This window comes from Mustela nigripes, chromosome 6 (assembly GCF_022355385.1).
Source record: "Mustela nigripes isolate SB6536 chromosome 6, MUSNIG.SB6536, whole genome shotgun sequence".
Lineage (NCBI taxonomy): Eukaryota > Metazoa > Chordata > Mammalia > Carnivora > Mustelidae > Mustela > Mustela nigripes.
The window spans coordinates 3751632-3777475 of NC_081562.1; the positions used below are offsets into that span (position 1 = coordinate 3751632).

The window sequence follows — 25844 nt, forward strand, 5'->3', positions numbered from 1 at the left end:
CTGATATGAAAATGGAATACAATGACCTCCTTGGCCTATCTTACCAGGCTTCAGAGAGGATCAAATCTGACACTATCAGTAAAACCACCCTGTAAGCTGTCTTGACTTCTCTGAGCACCCTATTGAAGGGCCTCTCCTCTGCTTCTTCTACTTAAGCTTAATTATCACTAATTGTAAAGATTTTAGGCCTCCAACTCTTAATTATTGGCAGGAATCTGAGGGCCAGTTACAGACTCGGTGAATCATACCTGTTTCTATCTAGCTGATCTGATCTGAACATCACCCTCTCCACACAGCCCAGAACACTCCACCACCAGGGAAGGCGGCAGAGACTTTAGGCAGCTGTTGTCTGAACAGGTGCAGCCTTTGGATCCAGAGAGCAGCTCGGCCACCTACCAGCAGTGTCAGCTTCCCCACCTGTCCCAAAGGGGACAGCGCCACCTGCCGTGCAGGGCTGCTGACCAGGACAGAGAACGCCCAGCCCAGGGCACGTGGACAACTCCTACGCTACAGCTTACACTGTTGCCACAACCGAAGACACCCCACTCGCTGGTAACCGAGCCTGGATGAGGAGCCAGGCCTCCCACTGTCAGTGCCCCTCCTATTACCTATTCTTCCTCTGCCACCTGCACACCTTTTACCTCTGTGCTCCACTTCTCACGAACCAACAGAGCTGGTCAAAACAAAACAGTAATCCCCAGGAAAAGCACCGTGAACCAATCCAGACCAAGAGATTGGTTGTCCACGTCTTACAGCTCTCCAGATCTACCAAAACATAAAGCCCCGGGCCATGTATAAAAGAAGAGCTTGGCAGGGACGCCCAGGTGGCACAGTCGGTTAAGTGTCTGACTCTTGACTTTGGCTGAGGTCAGGTCAGGGTCGTGAGTTCAAGCTCCACGCTGGGCTCCGTGCTGGGCATGGAGCCTGCTTGAGATTCTCTCTCCCTCATCCCCAGCCCTCCACCCCATTTTTTCTCCCTCTCCCCTTACCCTTCCCCCAATAAAAGTAAGTGCTCACTAAATAAATAAATGACTATTCATTGCCCATACTTGGGTTTATGGCTTTTTTATTATAAATTTGTTTTTCTTACCAATTATAATAAACCTAGTACTTCTTAATCAAAATTTCTATTTTCTTAAAATACAACTGACATGCAACAAAGGGCGTCAATCTTAAGTGTACAGCCCCCAAAATTATTATATACAGATACACTTCTATAACTACCAGCCAGACCAAGACATGAAACATTCCCAGAACCCCAGGAGACTCCCCCATGACCTCTCCCAGCTCCTCCTGAACCTGCCACCAACCACCAACCACCACCACTATCCTGAATTCTATCATTAAAGGTTAGTTTTCCTATTTTTGAACTTCATGTAAATGGAATGATATAAACACAGTCTTTTCAGAAGTCAGAAAACCTTTTATCAATATACTCACAGAAAGAGTTCTGGGAAGGCATGCACCCAAACAATGGACTGGGAATCTTCATTCCTTGAGGCGATGTTGCCTAGAAACTGCAGGCCACAGCGAAAAGCTGAGGATTTATAAAAAGTAAAAAAAGATACAATTTAAAATTTTTTTGACATACTGAATAAACATATCTTAATAAAAAGAAAACATTCTGGATTATTAAACAGGAAGTTTTTATTAGCTTCTTTTACCTATATAAAGTCTCTCACCACAATGAAACTTTGGGCATAAACTTAATATTAAAATGCCTTACCAAAACAATGTACACTAGACAAAATAATTAACTTCTCAAAAAGACTGTAAATGTACACAAAATATACCTCCAATTTACATTAAATATCACTGGATTGTGTGTTCTGATCAAGAGAGCTACTCTTAGAGTGGATTTTGTAAAATCTAACAATGCTATTTCAAAATTACATCTAAAACATAAGACAATAGTAATATTTAAAGTTAAAAAATAGTAAAAAGATATATTGGGCAAAACCAGCCTAAAAAGGAAGTCATACATCACTTAAAATGGGATGTAATAAACATTAAGGCAAAAAGCATTATTGGAGATTATTATTAAAAGTCATTTCAGGGGTGCCTCGCTGGCTGTCAGTGGAACATGCAACTCTTGATCTCAAAGGCTGTGAGTTTGAGCACCACATTGGGTACAGATATTACTAAAGAAGATATACTTAAAAAAAAAAAATCCATTTCAGAATGACTTAATTCACCAGGAAGATATAACAATTTTAAATCATAATCATCTAATAATATGGACTCATAAGTATGTATGTGTGTAAAACTGACAAAAGCACAGAAGAAAGAAAAAAATCCACCATTAAATTTAGCAGTAGTTACACATCTTTCTGGGTAACTTATAAAACAAGCAGACAAAAATTAGTATATTTAGAAAACTTTAATAGCATTTAATAACAACCTAGTTAATAAATACAGAATATTTCACCAAATAAAAGTGCAGAATATTGGACAAAACCTAGGATGCTGACAGCACCTGGGAGGTGGAGCAACAGGAATGCTTGTCCACGGCTGGTGGAAGGGCACAGCCACCATGGAGGACAGTGTACTGAGTGGTTTCTTACAAAACTAAACATACTCTCAATATATAATCCAATGATCAAAATCCTTGGTATTTACCCAAAGTAACCAAAAACTTATGTCCACTCAAAACCCTGTACGTTAATGTTTACAGCAGCTTTATTCATAATTGCCAAATGAAAGCAACCAAGATGTCCTTCCATGGTGAACAGATAAACATGCTGTGGTCCAAGGAGACAATGAAATACTATCCAGCACTGAAAACAAATAAGCATCAAACCATGAACGGACATGGAGGAAACTTACACGCACATTACCAAGTGAAAGACATCAATGAAAATGCCACACACTATATGATTCCCACTATGACATTCTGAAAAAGGCAAAACTAGGGAGACATTGCAAAGATCCATGGTTGCCTGGAATGAAGGCAGGGACAGTGAAAAGGCAAAGCACAGGGCAGTGAAACTACTCTGTGTGATACTATGATGGTGAAAACATGTCATGGAGAGTCACGGGAGCAGGAAGCAAAGAGAGAAGCAGGCTCCCTCATGAGCAAGGAGCCCGATGCAGGACTTAATCCAAGGACACTGGGATCACAACCTGAGCAAAGGCAGATGCTTAACCAAATGAGCCATGCAGGTTCCCTCAACATATTTTTAAAAACTGACACAGAGATAATGCTCAGTTACTGCATCACAATTATGTTTATATATAATTACTTGCGGGAAATAAGCCCCCAAAATGAACAGAAAATCCCCACATATTTAAAAGTAGAAGACAGACCCTAAATAACCTATGGGGACAGAAAAGAAATCACAATGGAAATACAATATTCAATCAACAAAGATGCCAGAAGCCAAAGCTTCTAGATGCAGCTAACACAGTACCCAGAGGAATATTCATAGCTTTAAAATGCATACTTTGAAAAAAACAAGTAAATAAAAATTAAAAAAATAAAAGGCATACTTTGGGAAAGAAGAATGAAGAAAATAAGCTAAGCATTTGCTTCAAGAAATTACAGAAAGAATAATAAAACAACCCAAAACAGTAAAGGAAGAAAAAAAGATTAAGAGCAAGAAATTATTAAAATTGAAAGCAGTCATAAAAGAGAACATCAAGATCCAAGATGTGACTCTTCAAAAAGCTCAATATTGACTAACCTTTGAGAACTAATCAAAAAGGAGAAAAGCCACGAAGAATAAAGACGTTAAATTTTCAGAAGTAACAGGACACGGCCATGGATCTTGCAGACATCAAAAAATAAAGTCAGAAGATACTACAAATACCTTTAGGCCACACTGTTTGAAAATTTAAATTAAATAAACAAAACCCTAGAATACGGCTAAGAAAAAGCACCTCTGTAAAAAATTCAGGGAACACCTGCAGTCTTGTACCATTAAGGTCTAATCAGCAACCAGAAATTTTCCCACAAAGAAAAAAAAATAAAATCCTAGACCCAGGCAGCTTTACTACCCATTTACATTCAAGTAGGAAATAGTTCCAATTTATACAACTCTTCCAAAGGACAGAAGAGAGAGCAGACCCTCAAACCAGCTTGGTGAGGCTTGCTTAACTGTGATACCCAAGTCGGAACAAGCACAGCAGGAAAAAGGAAGGGAACAGAATGTAAAAAATACTGAAAATGTATTCCACATTGAATCCAGTTGTATAGAGAATGACGAAGCTGTGAACTTAACAGCTGTACTGCAAGCTGCTTTATTATCACAAAGTCAAAATTTGTAACCGACCACATGAACCTACAAAGGACAGAAACATACAAAAATCTCAAAAACCGCAGGGAACACAGAGATGGTGAAATTCAACACTCATTCATTTTCAAACAACAAACAAAACAACTACCAGCCACGAAAGATTACCAGGGGGCTTCTTTAACCTAAAAATGGGCAGCCCACAAAAAATCGACAACACAATATAATTGATAGCCAACTGGAGAGAGAGAGCCTTCTGAAAGGGTGGAGACAGGAATACCTGCTATCACCATTTCCGGTCGACATTCTCCTGAAAATCCAGGCCAGTAAGACTAAGGATGGCCAAACACTAGAAAAGAAGACACTAAACGTTTTTCCCCCTCACAGCTGAAATGTCATTTGTACTGTACGTGGAAAGTATTTTTAAGTATGTAAGTTGTTTGAATTAGTAAGAGTCACCAAAGTTGCTGCATACAAAGTCAGTATTTTAAAAAGTCAACAGGGCACCTGGTGGCTCGGTGAGTCAAGCATCTGAGTTTGACTCCGGTCATGATCTCAGGATCCTGGGATGGGGCCCTATGCTGGGTTCCCCACTCAGCAGGGAATCTGCTTCTCCCTCTCCCTCTGCCCCTCCCCCTACTCGGGCATGTGCACACACTCTCTCAGATCAATATGTAAAATCCTTTAAAAATAAATAGCTGAAAATAAATTTTTAAATTAGAGTCAATATTTCCATATAGAGAGAGAACAAGCAAAAAAAAAAAAAAAATCAAGAAAGGAGACCATGTATGAAAGCAAGCATCAAAAATACAGCTATAAGTGATGTACAGTGCCACTAAGCAAAAAAATTCTAAAACTTGACTGAGTGAGGAATCACACCATGATCACAGAGTAGAGGAATCCACTTTTCTCTAGAGAGTAAGTGCAATCTGAGTCTGAATCCCAACAGGGATGTGCGTGTGCGTGTCTGCGCACACGTGTATGTGTACATGCATATGTGTAATTTTACACAATCAGAGGCTGTGTATAGGTTTGTGTGGGTATCTGTGTAACTTGACAAGATGACTCTAAAATCTGCCACTATACAAAGGGCCAAAGCTGAGAAGCTGTTGAAAATCATTAGGTAAGAGGATTTGTTTTCACAAAACAGTAAGCAAGTGCGTGTAACAGTACGGTGCTGGGGCAGGAGGAGATAAGCAGACCAACAGAAAAGAACAAGAAAGAGACTCAAACCGAAACTGGCGAAAGATGAACAACAGATTATTGAGTACAAAATGGTCTTTTCAAAAAATAACACTGGGACGACTGGGTACCAGTACGGAAAAATGGAAATTGGACTCCTTCCTCAAATAACACAGAAAACTCAATTCCAAGTACTAACCTAAATTGAAAAAAGTAAAAATAGAAAGCTTTTAGGAAACAACACTACAGAATAAAAAGACATTTTAAACAAGACACACAAAATAACACCAGAGAAAAACATTAACAAACTAAACTTTCATGTTAAAACACTTGGGTGCCTGGGTGGCTCCGTTGGTGAAGCGTCTGCCTGTAGCTCAGGTCACGATCCGGGAGTCGTGGGATCGAGTCCCACATCGGGCTCTGCTCAATGGGGAGTCTGCTTCTCCCTCTGCCTCTACTCCTCCCCTCACCACTTGTGTGCTCTTTCTCTCTCTCTCTCAAATAAATCTTTAAAAAACACAAAAAACAACAACAAAAAACCTAAGAACACTTTTTTTTCTCAGAAGATATCCTAAAGTATTTTAAAAACACTATCCACAGAATAGGAAGAGAGACAAAAACGTAACAGGAACACTTAAGTATCAAAGGACTTATCCAAAGATTCAAACAGCTTTTATAAATCAGTCAACAAGACAAATTCAGTAGAAAAACGGCGAGTTCAGCCTCCTCTGTCGGCAGGCGCCTCGCGGAAGGCGTGCAGGTACTCGGTTCCGGGCGACTCCCTGGCCGGTTTCCGTAGCACGTGGTCTCCTATGGCGAGGGAACAGGGATGAGCTCCTGCAGGGTGTGACCAACCGGAGGTTCTCCAGCAGCCAAAAACTTCCTCAGGATGCTTCAAAGCAACTTCCCCAGCACCCTAGGGGTGGATTTCCAGCAAGTTCCACCAACAGGGCCTCTCAGCGACTTCTCCACGTGACAAGAGAGCCATGACCAGGCTGTCTCCAAAAGGAGCTGGATCTCAGACCCAGGGAGGGGGAGTCTCTCCCTTGGACACTCCTCTCAGCCCGAGGGGTACCGGCTGCCCAGAGAGTCTACAACTCCTGTATGCTCCAGCACTGTCCGTACTTCTTAGTAGTCAACCCCGTTACTTCAAGCCCTGGTTAGAGTCCGTGATTCTTTACATCAAGTTTTCCCTGTTCCAGGGATGATGTGGTTTCCACCGCCCGGATGCGTCCTCGCCGGCAGAGTGGATGGAGCAACGGAAGAGGAGGAAGGGGAAGTGCGGAAGAGAGGGAGGAAGGGGAAGGTTCCAGCGGGAGCAAGAGAAAAAAGCCCCAAGCACAGGCCTCAGAACACAATGACCGCTCAATCAGTCAGGACCAAGTCAGGCGGACAACGGTACTCATTCCAACAAAGAAAAACTAATATAAAGAAAGAAACCACAAAGGCAACACTGAGGTTAACACAGAGATTCAGGCTATAGGCAACAGCCGCCACCCTCGGAACTGAAGGCACGAAGGCAAAGTGAGGCAGGTAGGGTTGTGAGAAGCCCGAGCCGGCAGCGGCCCTCCAGGGCTGGAACCCAGGCCTTGGGAGAAAGGGGCTGCCCAGCTACCGTGTGGGCCCTGGAAGCACAGAGGGCGCCTCCGACTCGGGAAGGGCCCCGACCAGCTGACAATGGAACCCCTGGGTGAACACAGGGAGGCTGGAAAGGGGGAGCGGCTGCTGCTTTCCAAGGGGGACACGAATGGGGGTCACGTCCCGACTTCCCGCCTCCCGCCAGCCAGCTTCCCACCAGCATCGTTCACTGGCTGACCCTAACAGAAAGCAAAGGACAGCTGTGTTTGTGGCCTTCCAGCCCTGGCGACCCAGTGCAAAAACAGAGACAGAGGGGTGAGCTTGAGTTGAATACCGACAGCCCAAGATCCAGAACAGTCTCTGCATTAGGCAATCACCAGCGTGATACACACATGTCATTTCTGTGCGTTCTTATTTTATCTTCACAATAAGGCAGACCGCATCATCTAACATTTCACAGATGAAGAAACGGAGGCACAGAGTGATTCAGTAAATCAGCCGAGGTTGACAGCAAGTGAGGGGCCCAGCCAAAACTCGGGAGCCCACGGTGTGCCTTCAACGCCAGCTCTTAACCAGGCCAGGAGCGCTGAGAGAAGCCAAGAACATTCGTACAGTTCACACGGGTGGAGAGAAGCTCATCGGGGAAATACTTAAAATACTTCTGTGCTCCGTGGTAACCGGACACGACCGTGAATCCCTGCCGGCCTACCCCTGCCCAGCCCCTTCCTCGGGACACGCCCCATACCTAAAAGGCCACTGCCTGACCGAGCCCCAGCCTCCCAGGGCCATGCCCCAACTATGCCTGGCATGCACGCCGAGGTGTCCACACCCGCGCCTCCTGTTTGCTCACTGGGTTTGAAGTGGTTCACATCAGGGCCAGGGCAGCCCATGCAGGCGGAAAGGCATGTGATGCGATCCCGAGTGCAAAGAGACCGAGACACTTCTGGGGAACCAAACCCCATGTGAGTGGAGCGTCAGGAAGCGAGCAATGAGGCAAAGAGGCAGGAGGGATCAAAGTAGTAGCACCTGCTGAGTTCTTACTGGGTGCTGGGCGCTGTGCTCTGACCGCGCTATCACCTAACCCCCACCACAGCCTTCTGAGCTCATCGCCAGCCCTTCCACACACAAGCAAACTAAAGCTCTCGGATCACCTCACTTGCACGGCTAAAGCAGCAAACCTGGCCAAAGCCAGAGGTGGCTCTTCTGCCCCCAGGAACCCAGGCCCATCCAGGAAGGTAAAAAGTTGCAGGAACAGGAGGTGAAATGGAAGGTTCCACTCCATGAGAGGATCCCCACCGTGCAGCAACCACGAAGCAGTTTTAAGAGCAGGGCACTTCTGAAGTCTTTAAACTTTCTAGACCTCTGCTTTGGCAGAAGGAGGATGGGCAGGAGGAGGGTCCCGCCCCAGAGCTCTGGCCCTTCATCCTCATGACTCTCCCAAGATCCGAGATCCATCCGGCCTTCCCTTCCAGCCTTATGGCCCAAACCCCCCCACCCACGATAACCCTGGGCTGGGCACAGAACCGGCTGCCCCCAAGACCTCCCAGGCAGAGAGGCTGCAAAGATTAAGAAGGACAAGATAACGTGACGTGCCTGTGCTCAGCACTTGCTCACAGGAACTCAGCAATCGCCGGCTCAGAGAGTTCTGGAATGGTGGCCCAAAACAGAAACACTGAGATAAGAATAGGAAGAAATACTGAGAAATACAAAGACAAGAAAATGATAAACCAAGAACTTCACAACTGACTTCACATTACAATCTACAAGAAGCAAGATACAAAACTGCCACGTACCGGTTCATTCCCGTACACACAAATACTGACAGAGGATGAAACAGTCAAGCGTGTGTCTGAAGCAGCCTACCTCCGGGTGATGGCTATTTTCCTTTCCCCTTTTCTGAGTTTTTAAAAATTACTTTGTAATGAAATTATAGGAAATGTTTACAATGAAAAGCTCTACCCTCATTTTTAAACTGAAGTCACAATTTAAAATGACAATTTATATTTTTACTGAATAGGATGTTAACATTCAAATCCTTGTAGAACTGAATTTCTCTCTCTCTCTCTCTCTCTCTCTCTCACACACACACACACACACACACGCCAACAATACAAGCTGGTCTGAAAGGCAACTGACCTAAAGATCATTCAGGCAACTAAAAATTAGCACTCTGAATCAGAACGCAATTCCAGGAAGGAAAAGGTTTAAAGATGTCCCAGCAGCAAGAAAAGAAAACCCCAGACAAGTACTAATGACAGTTTACTTTTACCAAACAGCTTATCAAGTGATCTGTGTAAATACTGCAAATGTTACAAAACCATTCCAAAATCCCAACATTATTTTTACAGATTAAAAATGAATAAAGGCCAAAAACAACACCAATAATTCAATTAAAATAACTCATGCTTGTGTTTACATAAATTTGATGAGCGTAATATATTCATCACACCACTGCAATTATTCTCTGAAAATAATACTCTAAATATTATTTTGACAATGTAATTACAGTTTTTACCTCAAGAGTGGTAACAAAACGCTGGCACAGATATGCTGCTAAAAATCCACCAAGAATAAGGTTCTCACAGAGAAAGAGTCACAACACAGTATGGGCACTTTATTAAGAACCAGAGTGCTTTTATAAGGCTTGTATTAGGCTTGAACTAATACACTATAGAATTTTTTTAAGTTTCATTGTTGAATCCCAATTTCACATGGAATTCCAAATTCAGGCGCATCGCGGACCGCCCTCTTCAAGAAGAAAGAGAGAAATACTGTGGAACTTCCATTGCCCACCCCCGCCTCGCTAACATGCTTCCAGTTCTGCCTGTAAGCACACATCATCTCCGTAAAGCCGACACAACTGAAAAGTAAAGACCTAAATCAGGGGAGAGATGGCCCATATTCATGGACTAGAAGACTCCGTATAGCTAAGTTGGCAAGTCTCACCAAACGGATCTATAGATTCCACCTAACTGCTAATACGCACGACATAGACATACTCTTAAAAAATCAACAACGGGAGGGGCGCCTGGGTGGCTCAGTGGGTTAAGCCTCTGCCTTCGGCTCGAGTCATGACCCCAGGGTCCTGGGATTGAGCCCCACATCTGGCTCTCTGCCTGACAGGGAGCCTGCTTCCCCCCTCTCTCTCTGCCTGCCTCTCTGCCTACTGTGATCTCTATATGTCAAATAAATTAAAAAATATTTTTTTTTAATTTAAAAAAAAATTAAAAATCAACAACAGGGGAGCCTGGATGGCTCAGTGAGTGAAGCGTCTGCCTCCGGCTCAGGTCATGATCTCCGCATCCTGGCCTGGAGCCCAGAGTCCGGCTCAGCAGGGAGTCTGCTTCTTCCCCTTTTCCTCTGCCCCTGCTCACAAACACTCACTCTCCCTCTCTCCAAAATAAATAAATAAATAAATCTTAAAAAAAAGAAAAAACCACAAAAAGACAAACAGCCCAATTAAAAACTGGGCAAAGACCTTGACATTTCCCCCAAAGGAGATTTACAAATGGCCAAAACAAGCACATAAGAAGATGCTCAGCATCATTAATCATGAGGAAAACACAAATCAGAACCACAATGAGATGCCGCTTCCCAAGCATGGGGATGACTCCGACCCCCCGGAAAGGACAAGGAGCGCGGGCGAGCACGTGGAGAAGCGGGAATACTGTACACTGTCGGTAAAATGCAAAATAGCACAGGGGCTGAGGAAAGTCTGGTTCCTTAACAACTTAAATAGGAAGTGGACCCACAATTCCACTGCTAGAACTGCTGAAGGACAGAAAGACCATACACCGATTAGTATGTCCACAGGCACACCCGGAGCAGCGCTATTCTGGACGGCCCGATAGCAGTGCCACAGCCAAATGGCGGAAACCACCCAAATGGCCGCCAGTGAACAGATTCATGAAATGTGGCCCATGCACACCACCGAGTCTTATTCAGTCGTCACATAACTGAGGTACTAGTACCTGCAGCAATGTGCAAACACTCGGAAACACATTCTGCTTCCTGAAAGAAGCCAGACACACAGGTCCCATGACTCTCTGATTCCACTTCCATGAGAAACCCAGAACTGGTAAATCCAGAGACAGACACAGGAGAGGGGAGAACGGAAAGCAGCTGCTCGGCGGGGAGAGGATGTCCTCTCGGAACTGTGGAAGTGCGTCACTTAGATGTGGTGGCTGCACGGCACTGCGAACGCTCTCAAGGCCCCACGGCTGTTCCCTTTAAAAAGGTTACTTGTTGGCTGCGTGAATGTCAGGTCAGTAAAAGGCGGATTCCTTAATTAAACTAACATACCACAGCTGCCGAAACCGTAAACTGTTCCAAACACACCAACACAACACAACACAACATAACACAACAAAACACAACACAACACAGGTGTATGAAGACGTGCCCTCTGGCTGGTACCAATTGGTGGTGAAAAGCCAGGCCGCCAACCACACAAGCAATTTCTCGACCACTGACAAACTGGGTCCCAAAAAGTGTCAGAAATCACCTCCTTTAGATTTTCTGTGAGATTATGGACTTGTTTCAGCGAAGAGAGAATTGATCCTGCGAAACACTGTTTTATCCCATAAACATCACACAAGTCTTCTGGGGCCGATCAGGGATGGAGCAGAGCAGCCGTCAGCATCCAGGAAGATAGGAGGGCACATGATGTGCGATGGAAGCATGGAGCCCAGGGATGGGGCGATTTTAGGAGACGCGGTGCTCAGTGGCCACACAGGGATGGGCTTCAGTGCGCCAGGGGAGGGCTGGCCCACTCTGATGGCCCTTGAATCACCGCGTCCGTCTGGTGCTTCCTCTCAGGTGTCTCATTCAGAAATACTTCGTGGCCAGGGAAACCCACTTCTGTCCACCACAGGACCCACTATCTACCACATCAGCACTTTTCAGTCATTATAAAATGCACTACATTCTGAACTCTCCTTCGGAATGACCATACCACACAGAAACTTCAAGAAGAGCTGCTTTTCCATGCAACAGTGAAATCTGGACCGGACCTTACTACTGATTTTTCATCCCCCAATTTGAGCACAGAGGCTTCTGGTGTATCATAAATTAGAGCTACAAAAAGATCTTTAAATCTCTAACATCTTAAAAACACTTTCCTACGAAACCCCACACCCTACTGGTTTCTTGACAATACCTGAGAAATTACTGCTGCCCAAAATAACAGAGAGCAAGCACTTGGTGTGAAGGGGCGCGGATGATGCGGAAGACAGACTCTTGTCTGCTCTGCTCAGCGTCCGGATCACAGTCGGCACCCGAGGACAGGCATGCCATATCCACACAAAACACTGTATGACTATGCGAGGGCCGGCCTAACAAAGCACCAGACTGTTTGGTGTAAACAATGGATTTATCTTCTCAGAGAAGGAGGTTCAACGTCCACGATCAAGGTGTGGGATGGGCTGGTTCCTTCTGAGCCCCCTTCCTGGGCTTGCAGATGGTGGTCCTCTTGCCATGTCCTCATGTGGTCGTCCCTCTGTGTGTGTCTGTGTGCTGACCTCCTCTTCTTACAAGGACCCAAGCCATCACGGGTTAGGCCCGCCTGCAGGACTCCATTCTACTGGATTTAGCTCTTTCATGGCCCGGTCTCCAAACACAGTCACATCCCCAAGTGGCAGGAGTCGGGGCTCCACCGTACAGAACTGGGGGACAGTCTGGGAGCACAATTCACCCCACAACAGAGTGAGGACAGGAAGCTGTGACAACTTCATTTATGATCATTCACTAACATCACCAAATAAGTTTCTCTGTATCATGAAATACAAAACATTTGCTTTAACTAAGATGTGGATTTTAAATCCTTTCCAAAGGTCTGAGAAACCCATGAATCCCACAAGTTACAAGTTACCTGTCAACAGGGACTCCTGCTCCACCCGTAGCTCACGAAAAAGAAAAATCAGATCAACAGCCACGCCAATGGTATCCAAGTTCCTGTAGGAGATTTTTTAAAAAGACAGAGTCAGACCCATTAGTTTTCTTAGGCCTGCGTTTCAAATGATCCAGGGAACAGAGCCGCAAACTTTCCACATCATAATCTCATAACCTGCTGACGTGTTACCCCCCCCCAAGGCAAAGGGGACCTTCGGGCTGTGAGTGGATTCAGGATCTTGAGATGGAAAGATCACCCTGCACTAGCCAGGTGGGACCAATATGGTCACAGGCACCTTAAAAGAGGAATACATGAGGGTGTCAGAGTTGGGGAAGGGAACATGAGCCCAGAAATGCCAGCGGCTTCTAGAAGCTTCTAGAAAAGGCCAGGAAATGGATTTTCCCCGAGAGCCTCCAAAGGGAACTCGGCCATGGTGACCCATTCCAGCCTTCTGAATTCCTGAACCAAAAGATAACAAATCTGTGTCGTTTGAAGCCATAAAGTGGGTTGAGTAACGTGTCACAACAGCAGGAGGAAAGCAATCAGATTTGGGGAAGCAGAAGCGATGATGCACATATAAACACCCGCACATATGGGAGCAGCTCTGGAATCTGGCAGGGAGCAGGGGCCAGAAGAACAGTGAGCAGGCTCTGAAATGCTAGAAGCTTTTAGACTTCTGGTGGGCACGTGGATGCCGAAGGCACTGCCAGTGAGGGCTCAGAAGTGAGGAACCAATCCCTGGAAACCGGGGAAAGAGGACCCTCTTCCCACAGGTGCAGAAGCTCAGCAAAATGATGAACTCGGATGTTTAGCTGAGCCACGATTATGGTGGGACCTGAGTGCTCCACTTCCTGCTGCACCTAACAGAAAGGAGATGAAGAGAGAACCAGGTCTTGCTTCGGAGAATTCTCAGTCTAGCCAGATGGCAAAAGACACTAAAACTGGGACAGTCAGTGGCCAGAAAGCGTGCTCTGCCGAGAAAGCCAAGGGGTTAGCTGCATAGCTTTTGCTCCTGCCTGGGAAGAATCAGAAGGTCAGTGTTGAGTCCCAGGTGAGGAGGGGCTCTTTGAGCAGATTAGGGTGGGACCCACTCCCTTCTGTCACCTCAGCAGAACCCAGGAGTAGAGACGGGGTTATCTACGAAAGCTCTGTGCAGGACCCTCTTGTCTAACGATGGGAATCCCCATGACAGACATGTGAGACCCACACGGTTGTTAAAAATGTTTTACCGGGAGAAGAAAGTCTGCCAGCTTGGACAAAAAGCACAGAGAAAGGATGAAATTTTAAAAAAAAAAAAAGTGTCAAACTCCCAAAATTCTACTAGCGGGAAGTAGGCTGATAGAATGACTCAGGTGCAAACACATGCTCCCTTGGGGAAAAAGGAAGGCTGACTCTGAGGGCAGGGCCAAGGGCACAGCCTCAAGCCACAGATGACTCTTCCCAGGCCTGGAAACCGAACTGAGTTTTTTGCCAGATGGGATTCTGAAACTGCTTTGCTTGGGATCAGTGATTCCTCTTTTCCTTCGATTTTCTCCTCTTTCAAAGGATAATGTCCAAAACAGTTACCCTAGGCCTGCCCCAAACTGCATTTGGGGAGCAGAGAACCTGTCCAGTTTCACAGCTGCACCAATACAGTCGAATTCTACCCCAGAATGGATGTGCTCCAACCAGAATCAGACATGTGAGTAATTGAGAAAACTGAGTAATACAATTCGGGACTTTTAGCTGATGAGACTTAGATGAGATTCTGGACTCCAGCTAATGTTGTCGGGGTCAAAAATGTGGGGCACTGGGAAGGGCTGAAGGCATTCTGTATACTGACTCTCTAGGGGCTCCAGGGTGGACCATGGTGGGGAGAATGGCCCCCGAAAGATGTCCACACCCTCAACTCTGGAACCTGTAATTATGCTCTCTTATATGACCAAAGAGATGTGGTATATTAAGAAATATGTTTTTGGTCTTTGTCCCACATTCCTAGCACAGAGCACCTAAAACCCTTGGAATTTCCAGTGTGATAAGGAGTTTTTTGATATTTAGAGCAAGCCCCTCTCAACCACAAGTGGGTTTATCCTGATAAGGCAGCTCTAATGGGGCCTCCATGTGGCCTCACAGCGGGGCTGACTGTCCCCCAGAGGGACCAACCAAGTGATTATGGGACTGTAACATTCAGCCCCAACCTCCAGACCTCTGCAGAGGAGAAAGAAAGGTCTAGAGATTGAGTTCCATCACCAACAGACAACAATTTTTCCAATCAAGCCTATGTGACAGAAGCTCCATAAAGACCCCCACAAAATGACAAGTTTGGAAAACTTCTCTGTGGGCTAGTGAACACATCAGAGGGAGCAAGACCGCCCTGCAGCGACCCACTTGTCCTACGTAGCTCCTCTCTTTGGGTATCCCAAAGTTGTGTCCTTCACAGGAAACTGGTAACCGTATGGCAAGTGCCTCCCTGAGTCCTGGGAACCGTTGTATCAAACCCGAGAGGTGTCACGGGAACCTCGGAACTTGTCAGCTAGGCAGAAATGGCAACCGGTTCGCATCTCAAGTGGGGCTATCTTATGGGACTGAGTCCTTTACGTTATGGGATCTGATGGCACTGATTCCAGGCGGGTGGTGTCCGAACGGAAATGAGTCTAGACCCGCAGCTGCCACTGAGAATCAAAGTTGGTCAAAAAAAATCAGAAGAGACTTTTCAGGTATGATTACTGGTTCTGAGAGGGGGAGATTATCCTAGATACTGGCATGGGCATCATTAATCCTAAGAGTCCTTATCAGGGGGTGCAGGATGGTGGGAGCTGCAAAGAGACTGGAAGATTCTCTGGTGTTGCTTGGAGGCGGGAGGACGAGGCCGCAAGCAAGGACCCGGGCAGGCTCCAGAAGGTAGAGAAACAAGAGAACGGATTCTCTGCTAAAGAATGTCTACTACCAGCCCCACTGGTTCTCGCTGATTTTGGACTTCTGACTCAGAAAAAGAAGATAAGAAAGACTTGGTGTTCAAACAAGCCACCAAGTCTGCAGCAATCTGTTAGAGCAGCAAAGGAAACCACGACGGCTCCCTGCCTTCACTTCCCCACGAGAAGCAGAATGAAGCCACGACACTCACTCCTTAAAGAACAAGAGGGTCCGGGTCCTCTCTTCCCTCCCCACGGCCGAAGAGCGGCTCAGTGCCCACCTCCCAGAGGAGTATGGTGCTTGCTTGGATGGCCCTGCCAGAAGACAGCTGGTATCTCATCTGCCACACTATTTTTCCTTGCAGTGCTTGAATTTTTATAGTTTGCGTATTACTTGTATAATCAGGAAAAGCAAATAGAAATGAACTGCAAAGGAAGTTGTATTATCGTACACTTCAAGTGCGCTAGCATTCCTGAGGGCAGAACCAGGCCACCGGGGGACCTGGGCAGAGCGGCGGAGGCAAGTGGCGTTAAGCAATCTCATCTGAAACACCCACAGCCCTGGGTGGGAGATCCTGCTTGCCCTGACTTCCAGAGGGGAAGACCGGTGCTCATGAAGGTCAGGGTCCCGATATAGGGTCCCGTGGCTGTTCAAGGGACCGAGCAGTCACCCACGACAGGGTTAGCAGGTGTCTCTAGGCAGATACGACAACTGCTTTCAAGCTGAGCTCTGGAGTCCCAGAGAGCGTTCCCTGGCTCGTCTACTGTTCATGGAATGAGGGACTGTCGGGCAAGTTCCTTAACCCGAGCCACAGTTTCTTCTTCTGTAAAAGTGGGAAAACGGTAGCATGCTATTTCTTGGGTTTGTTCTAAAAATAAAATAAGACACTGCAGTTAAGCCCTGGGGACAAAGCCCGGTGTGGAGGGCAGGCCCACCGAATGCTCGCATCCTTCCCAGCGAGGCGAGCCAGGCACCACGATGAATTCGCCAGCCCGCACTCAAGAGTTTCTGTTCTAAGGCTCTCCCTTTCCTCCCCGATCACATCAGAGGGGCTCCCCTGCCCGGAAAGGGACAAAACAAACTAGCCTCTGCCCCTGGCTTCAGTTTCTAGCACATTAACTAGTTATATTTTAAGATGTAAACTATTATTAGCAACATTATTACCATTTCTATGCATTTACCTGCAAAACGGACAGCAGGGTCTGCTCAGTATGGAGTGAAACAACCTCGGCATTCTCCCCTCCACTTGATCTTAAAACTCTCACTCATCACATCAAAGCCTCAGGTCCAAGACTGTCTAGGCAGCAAAGGGGGTCCCTCAAGAGGCTCTGGACTAGCCCAGCTCCACCCACCGCAGCAGCGAGAGAGGCCTGGAGGCTCTGTCTACTTCAAGCCCAGGAAAGAAAGGGGAACGTGCTCTTTGTGGCTTCCGATTTCATCTCAAGTAAAAATTTGTAATAAAAAGTAGATTCCAGGGGCACCTGGGTGGCTCGGTGGGTTAAAGCCTCTGCCTTCAGCTCAGGTCATGATCTCAGGGTCCTGGGATTGAGCCCTGCATCGGGCTCCCTGCTCAGCGGGTAGCCTGCTTCCTCCTCTCTCTCTCTGCCTGCCTCTCTGCCTACTTGTGATCTCTGTCAAATAAATAACATCTTTAAAAAAAAAAAAAAAGCAGATTCCATTAAACCGAAGAGGAAAGGTGCTCAGCTCTGGGAGGGGAGACCAACAAGCAAAAGAACGGGAACAGCATCTGGCAATTCTCTTCTTAACTACTTCCAACAAGGTGCCCCTTCTAAAACAGGCGGAAGGAGAGCTCGCACCTCTGCACGGTCTAAAGGAAATCTTAGAATAGGCCATCTTAGAAATCTACAAGGCACGCTCCTTGTTCCAAGCCAACACAGGCTAACTAATTAAAACACTAAAACTAAATATTTACAGCTACGAAAAGTGAGGCCCAGAACTGCATATGCCTTTAGAAAGGCAGAATCCAGGATTGGAGAATTAAAATTAAGTTGAAATCACTGTGCTGTATGTCTATAACCTAAGAGTTCAAAACATACATTAGAAATACAAAGAAGAAAGGACCTTTGTATGTAACCCCTAATGTTAAAAACACTCTGTCATAGGTCGTACCATTTATATGCTCGCCTGCAAGTGTCCAGTGGCAAGACCGCAGGGTGCCTATCGCCTGGAGACGGAATCTAGCCTTGTGGTTACCACTGGGTAATAACACTGTGATCCCCAAACTATTTCTTGCCCGTAAACCTGCAAGACAGCCCAGCAGTCACATACGCAAGGAAAGAGGATCAGAGGATCAGTGGGCACCACAAAGAAGGCTACCTGATAGAGTTCTGGTTCACAGGACACTCGATGCAGGCATTCCGGAGACACCGGAAGCACTCCGTTATCAGCTGCAGGCTGGACGCCAGATGCTCTGCCTGGGACGGGTCTCTGCAGGCCAGCTCAACAGCATGGGTAGATTTCTTCAAGATGTCCAGGACTCTCTGGAAGATAGTCCTGGGTGCAGTTTCTCTGAAAAAAGGATGAAACTGTTACAAACCAGAGGAAAACAAATCTAATCACTGAATGTCCTATTCAGAAAGCTGCTTGCACTTACTTCCATGGACCTGCAGGCCAACCTGTCTGTTCTCACTCTGTAACTTACAAGACAAAATCAAAGAGCTACAAACCTGGAGCGCTTAGCCAGACACATTCTCAGAAACCTTTTCATGTGTTATTAAGACAAGTGAAACCGAGAGGAATTGAGTAACTTGCCCGTATCACTGGGCTAATAACGGGCAGAGCCCCATTTCTGAAAGAAGCCATCTGACATGGTACCCGCACCGCCTGCGACAACCCAGATGCCCGTCTCCGGGGAGGGTCTGTGCTTGGGGATCCATCCTTAATCAAAACAGAAGATCTACATTCTCTGTTCTAGAAAGACAATCTAGCCACACCCACCACCGCCCAACATGTACCAAAATACAATTTCCAGAAACACTATCCATTAAGCTGTCTGGGAGGCCAACCCGCTCACTGTTCATTTTCTAGATACAGAGAAGCCAGCAATACGGCCGGTATATACTGGACTGCACAGGGGAGAGTGGGAGAGGAGGAGGGAGGGAGGAGATAAACAGGGAGAAACACACAGAGACTGAGATGGGGAGAAGGGGGAGGCGGAGAGGGGGAGAGGGCGAGCAAGCAGCGCGAGCGAGCGAGGGCGTCCTTCCACCGAGAACGCATGCCCAGGGGAGAAAAATGAACATGTGGCCAGTCCCCCGGGGCATCTCAGCTCCCACATGCTCTCCTCCCAGGAGCAAGGCCCACACCGGCAACCACTACAGGGCTACAAAGGTAAGCAATTTCGTGCAACGTGGCTCAAAAACGTGAAGCCGCCTTCCTCGCCCCACGAGTCTCCTGAAGCAGCAGCCCCTGTCTGACAGTCAGAAGAGCGACTGCTGTGCCAGACAGCTGGGGAGCTTCTTGCCGAGGACCCTGACCGCACGAATGCTCGTCTCTGGCCCGGTCACGCCAGCCCAGCACCCTGCAGCTCTTCCTCCCCTGTGCCAGGTCAGCAGGGAGCCCCCAGTCCACACGAACCGTGGACACCAAGCCACCCAAGTCACTGGGCCGGCTCAGGGGCTGGCAGAGCCCCTCCACGCATCTCCCCCGCGCAGGGCAGGGCCCAGAGACATGCCCCTCCTTGAGCTTCAGGACCCCAAGTCCCTGTCCTGCAACTGGCATCTTTTCAGCTCATGGACAGAGGGCGTAAGTCACATGATTTGTCAGCGACTGGGTGACCAAATGAAACCGTAAAAGCCCAAGGGTACGGTACTCACCCCATCTCAGGGACTGTAAGAAACAATTACCCACATAAGCCATTTTCAGTGATGATTTGCCATAAAGAAAATTCGCGAACACTCTCCAGACATCTTTAAGGAGTACTAAATACAGTGCAGACATTGACATGCTAAGAAAACACCAAAGAGTTTCCAACACGTCAAAGGATGCTGAGTGTGATCAGGAGTGCTCCAACAGGGAGTAAGTCTCCTCATGTGCCCCCACTGCGCAAGGTTTCGATGGCAGCCGTCATGGAATGTCACGGTCAGATAAAAGAAGCGACCGCCTGAATCGCATGCAGTAACGCCTCTTTTCCTACCGAGACGGCATCATCCGGCCCAGGATCAAGAAGCCGACATGACCTCTCCCCACCCGTCCTTTGCAAGGTAACCTCACACGGACACTACCTCGCTACTCTGAACGGTCTTCCCAGAAGCCATCACATCGAAAGCTTCGGACTCAAACTGTGGTAGACGGAAAAGCAAGATGGGAAAAAAAAAAAAAAGAAACCACTGTTCTTGGGAAAACTGGAGGACTGATATTCCAACCACGCAACAATTAGTAAGTTCGAGAACCTATCCTATGAGTGACTCCCGAGGCTGCACAATAATGTGTCACATGTGCACCAGGCCTTTCTCCTTGGTTAGACTTTTAACCAAAAGAAAAATGTTTAGCTGAGCTAAGGCCAACTGCCATCTTCCTAAAGTGACTATTAACGGCTGCCAGAGAATCATCATGGTAGCCCTCCCTGGGCACACGGCAATTCGCGCTTGTGCCGTGAAGAGAAGTAGGACCGCCTGGGGCTGTGAGCACTGCCATTTGCTCTCCCTGGGCTGCGCACCCATGGATTACTGAAAACACCAGGCATTTGCAAACCTCTCTGCTCCAACGTATGCCCTCCCCCCTGAATGCGCCTTCTACACAACGCCCACCCAAGTGTCCGCCACCAAATCCTGCATCTCCTTCCTGAAGCCTTTGGAAAACTCCCAGGCCGGAGAAACTCTCCACTTCTCCAGGTGGACCAGCGCCCCTGTCAACGTCCCAGTGTCACTCCACCGGTAAGACGGACTACGTAAGACTTCCCCACATCAGATGATACTCCCTTCTCCAGCACAGCTCCCCGGCTGGCCCATAAACCACCGGGAAACAGAGCCTATCCTCTGTATTTCCCTACCTCTAGGGCCCAGAACTGGCATCCACTAATTGTACTGACTCAAGCTGCCAACAGCGACGAGGCACCAGCGCGCTCGGTGGCATCTACCTGCCCCACGGATGCGCACTGGGCGGGACCTGAGCAGGTGAGCAGCGGTGCTCGCACCCGGGGCTGCAGCAGTGGCAGAAAGAGACCTACCCAGGCATCCGCCCGACTCTCCCCCTCCGGTCAGGAAATCCATACGTCCTGGCTTCCACATCTCCTTTACCCTCGGAAAAGGGACATGTTTTCCAAAAGATGGTAGATGTCTTATGACTGATAGTTCACAAACATCAAATTTTTCCTTCTCCGTGGGTGACATCATGGATGACCCTAAAGGGGGAAATGTAACCCTACTGATAACCGTCCCGTAAATTTCTGGAGAGCAAAGACTGTCTGTTAGAGATGTCTTGCTCCCCTAGAAAGAGAAGGAATTAAAACCTGTTCTCTAGAGCGATACAATAAATGGTTGTAGACTTTACTCGCCACCGTTGTGTACAATACCTGATCAACTTCCACCAGGTGGGGAAAGAGCTTTCATTCGCTACCAGCAAGAACTGGGGAAACACCCAACAGTCTCATGTATACTCTGTGCTCCTCCACAGCCTTGAAAGAAAGTTATTTGGTATAACAGATCCCAACAGCCCTAATGTACTCTGTCTTCAAGTTTGAAGCTCACCGTCAAGGCACTGCGGCTAAAGACCTGAAATGATCAACGACAGACCCCAGAGCAGTAAAGATCAATCGCTCCCACATTACAAATGTTACTATTAATAACAGTAATTGCTGTCACTTCTGCTTTCACCAAACGAACACAAAATATTCAGAGTCTTTAAAAAGCTTAGCTACTTTATCCACAGAAGGCAGAAAGTACTTAGGAGGACAATTAAAATTCAACTGTTAGACACTCCTATTAGATAGGAATGCATACCCCGAAGACAACGTACAAATGAAATGTTACATTACAGAAACAAAAAAAAAGGCTTTGAATTCTACAAAAGGTAGAATTTCATTTCCTTCAAGTCTGAACAGATCTGTAGGTTGAATCTTGGCAAGTCCCGTCTCAGTAAAATTAAAGAAAACTCCCCGGGACCGTATATCAGAGATTAGACAGGCCCGCGGTCCCATGGGCACACACTTTTTCCCGTCAGTCATTCGTAGGCTGGACCTCCTCCTGAAAAGGAAGCCAAAGGCTCATCGGGCCGGCCCAGCCCTGCCCTGCTGAGACTTCCTACTCCAGAAAAGGATTCACACCTTGCAGACAAGTTCCAAGACTAAGAATCACTGGCTGTTATTTAAAACCACAGCCCCACCTCCACCCCCACACCCCCTGATCTGACCAGGATGGACTGAACAAAATAAAACAGAAAATAAAAACATTTGCCCTTCCTGCCGGAAAGAGCTGAGGGCAGAATTCGGAGGCTCATCTCTGCCGGCCTGGGAGCTCTCCGCTTTCCCTCTTCTGCTCCATCTGGGACTCTCAAGCTGTCCCTGAAGGCTCAGACCAGTCCATTTACCGAGAACAGGCCAGCGAGTAAACACTTGGGACTAGAGGGCCTGACAGGCTCAGCCACCACTCGACAACGCCGCCCTCAGAGCAAAAGCAGCTGCAGACGACATCTGAGCGCACAAACATGGCTGAGTGCTAACAAAGCTCTCCTTGGGGACACTGACATGTAAAGTTCATGCAGCTTTCTTGTGCCCCAAAGTTTACTTTTTCCAACCACTTAAAAATGTAAAAACTACTCATAGACCATTTAAGGAAGGAGAAAAAAAAAAAAAGGAAAAGACAGACACGGACATTCTTAAAAGGAGGCAGGGCCCCACCGCGGCCCCAGGATCAGTCTGGCTCCCCTGCTTTAAAGAGTCCATACACATCAGCCCTCCCCCACCCCCCAAAATGACACGCTTCCCCCCTTCTCACTGTCCTCACGATAGTCAAAATTCATCTCTCATCCGAATCAGACTGCAAATGCACAACGCCGAGTGAAAGAAGCCAAGAAAAGGTGCAACCGGCAGGTAAACCACTGGCTGGCGTGTCCAGGAGCAGCACTGCCTTCAAAGAAACCCGACGGGTGACAGCGTGGCCACGGGCTCTGTGGGGGGTCAGAGGAAGGCACCCCAGATGCATCTAGGACGGCGTGTTAGCCACAGCTATCAAGCTTTGGAAGGAAATATATGGAGAATGTCTTTATAATCTCAGGCAGAGAAAGACTGCGTATATAAGGCCTCCTTAAGAACCTTATTTGGAAAAGTGGTCTCAGAGCAGAGAACCGGATAAGGAAGCGCCAGGCCCCTTCCTGGGAGACGGGGATGGAAAGCGAAGGCGTACCTGGTGCACCACAGGGAAGGCGGAGGGCTCGCGGAAAGGCAGCCCGGAGAGGGAATGGAAAGGTAAACTGAGTCGGAGGCATGCCGGAACCACACCGTGCAGGGTCGAAGGATCCTGGCTTGTATCCTAACGGGAAAGCCCCAGAAGGCTCTAGTGCCCTGCATTCTGGGGGACCCCTCTGGCTGCTCTGTGATGAACAAACCACAGGGGATAAAGAGAAGGCACCAGGAGACCAATTAGAGCCCTGTTCTAGGACAAGAGCGGCAGAGACGGAATAAGCAAAGATCAGACTCTGATATATTCTCAGGAAAGAGTGGATGAGATCTGCCGACAGAATGTGTCATGAGGCCATCTGAGAAAGGGGACTTGGGAGAACCCCAGAACTGTGGCCCACGCCACATCAGGAAAGATGTCCGTGCAGCTCGCCAAAAGGGAGAAGGCTGCCCGGAGATACCCAGGGGGTGGGGGGCTCTGCGAGCTGGGGCTGGTGAGGCTGGAGGTGCTTTCCAGAAACGACAAACCATGCAGGAGGCAGAGCGATCCACAGGTCTGGAATTCGGAAGGAAAGCACAGCCAGGGCAGATGTTCCAGCCACCAGCAGACGGAGAGGACTGGAGCACGAGACTGAACAAGGTCGCTCGGGAGTGAAGCGGGCACAGGGCAGGGGAGAGGAGCCGTCTGAGTCTGAGGATGGAGCCCCCGGAGCCCCTAGAGCCCGAGCCCCAGGAGGGAGCCGCCAACGAGAAAGGTGATTCAGAAGAGGGTGACGGTGTGCAAGGCAAGCGAAGGAAGTGTTTCCAGGAGGATGGGAGCCCCCAGCGACTGCGGCCGGAAGGTCGGGGGAGCGAAGAATGAGGAATACCACTGGTTAGTGACGTGTTAGCGACGTGAAACGGGCTCGAGAGAACGAGAAACGGAGATGGGTAAATAGAAATCACTGTTTGGGGAAGTTCCATTAGGACGGGGAGCAGGAAAAGGGGACCACAGCTCAGGGACCACAGCTCAGGGACCACCGAGCTTTCTCACCAGGGGAGAAACTACAGCAGATGGATCATCGGATGAAGATAATCCAACAGAAATGGTAAAACGGACAATTTAAGAAGGGGGGGATTATGGGAGCAATGCCTGTGAAAGGGAGGGAGGTCGAGCGTGCAGGTCCGGGGGCGGGGGGGACGGGTGGCATTCGGAGCAGGACTGTTCCTCCACAGCCACAGAAGCGGAGGCAGGGGACAGTCGCGGAACAGGTAGCTGGGGAGAGGGGGCCGGGGAGTCCTGGAAATCACCTTCTGGCCGCTCCTCTCTACTCAGTGAAACAGGAAGCCAGGAGTGAGGATGAAGGAGACACAACGGAAAGTTAAGGAAAGGGAAAGGCGGGACCTGGTTGACCAGGACAGCAGGAGGCCGAATGGAAGAGGGAGACGCAGAGCACTGCCAGGCCGCGCTAAGGCAGTGACCTTAATGACCAACCTAAACACAGACCCATCAGCACCGGTACGCAGGGATCGTCAACTTCCCTCGAGACCAGTGAGCAAGGCTGTAAGCTTGCCTCGAGCCTGGCTCAGCTACCTGGGTGCGGCCACAGAGGACACAGCAAGCTGGCTTTATCCGGAGCCGGAGACGTCCCAGGGAAGCCTGAGGCCAAGTTAACAGAACAGACAAGGGAAGCCCTGGTGGATACACCAGCAACTGCCTTACCACCAACCCATCCATCTAAAGTGGCTCAGAAGGACAATGTGAACCTGAGGAACGCAAGGGACAGCAATTAGCAGCAGGGGGATCGGGGTGCCGGGCTGGCTCCCTCGGCAGCGCATGGGACTCTTAATCTCAGGGCTGTGAGTTCAAGCCCCACATGGGCATGGAACCTACTTGAAATTTAAACAGAAACAGAGAAAAAGTAGTAGGATCAACCAACTGTAGGTCCTGGTCAGACTGAAGACCCTTGCGGGAGGTGACCTAGAGAAGATCAAACAGGGGGCCAGAGTGGGACCCCTGAACAGACTGTGGCGGGAAGGCAGCTCTGGTTAACGAGAAGGCCCCAGTGGCGCTGACAGTGAGTGGTTAGCTGGGGTGAAGGTCAAGCTCATTGACAGAGAGAAAGAAAAGTCAAGGAACAAAAAGGCTGGAGCAATGATCTACGTGAACACCGGAACAGCCACGATTTAAGACAGGACAAGCACTGCAGACTTAATAGCGACCTCGAGTTCATTCTTCAAGGAACGAGGTGAAGTGACCCAAGGAATTCTTCTAGCGGCAAGAGTGACCACACATGTGGTACACACTGATGGCGTGAGACCGAAAGCTGGAGGAGCTCCAGGGGAGAAGGTCTGGAAGCAGCCAGGGCCCTCCAGGAGAATGCCTAGCACGCCTTCCACTGCAGGGCACACGGGAGAGAGCAAAGAGCCTCCCACTTGGAAGACCTTCCGGAAAGGCATCCCTCAGAGGCAAGCTGAATTTCACTTTGATCAAGAAGATCAATGTTCAGAGAAGGAAATGAAGACGCTCAAATTTTGGGGGAGGGCTTCGAGAGCTGAGGAGTCAGAAAAGGTTCATACAAAGCCTTGAGGGAATCGGGGAGTAACAAAACCTAGCTCACCAAACAAATGAGAAAATCAGCTTGTGCATTTCCACCCATAAATACGCCTGTCGAGTTTATTTTCAGGGGCACAGAAACCACAAGTCACTCTGGGGAGACGGAGGTCTCTGCGCTAC

The 25844-nt window shown here is 48.1% G+C and overlaps 1 protein-coding gene across 3 annotated transcripts in view; it reads right to left on the reverse strand.

Moving 5' to 3' along the window:
* ATXN10 (ataxin 10) overlaps nt 1-25844 on the reverse strand; it is a 159203-nt gene that overhangs the window by 119886 nt on the left and 13473 nt on the right. For all 3 annotated transcript variants that reach the window (XM_059401783.1, XM_059401784.1, XM_059401785.1), the window contains exons 2-4: nt 18112-18303; nt 12862-12944; nt 1441-1537 (exon numbers count right to left, since the gene is read on the reverse strand). In XM_059401783.1, the coding sequence (XP_059257766.1) occupies nt 1441-1537; nt 12862-12944; nt 18112-18303 (372 nt within the window). The remainder of the gene's footprint in view (nt 1-1440; nt 1538-12861; nt 12945-18111; nt 18304-25844) is intronic.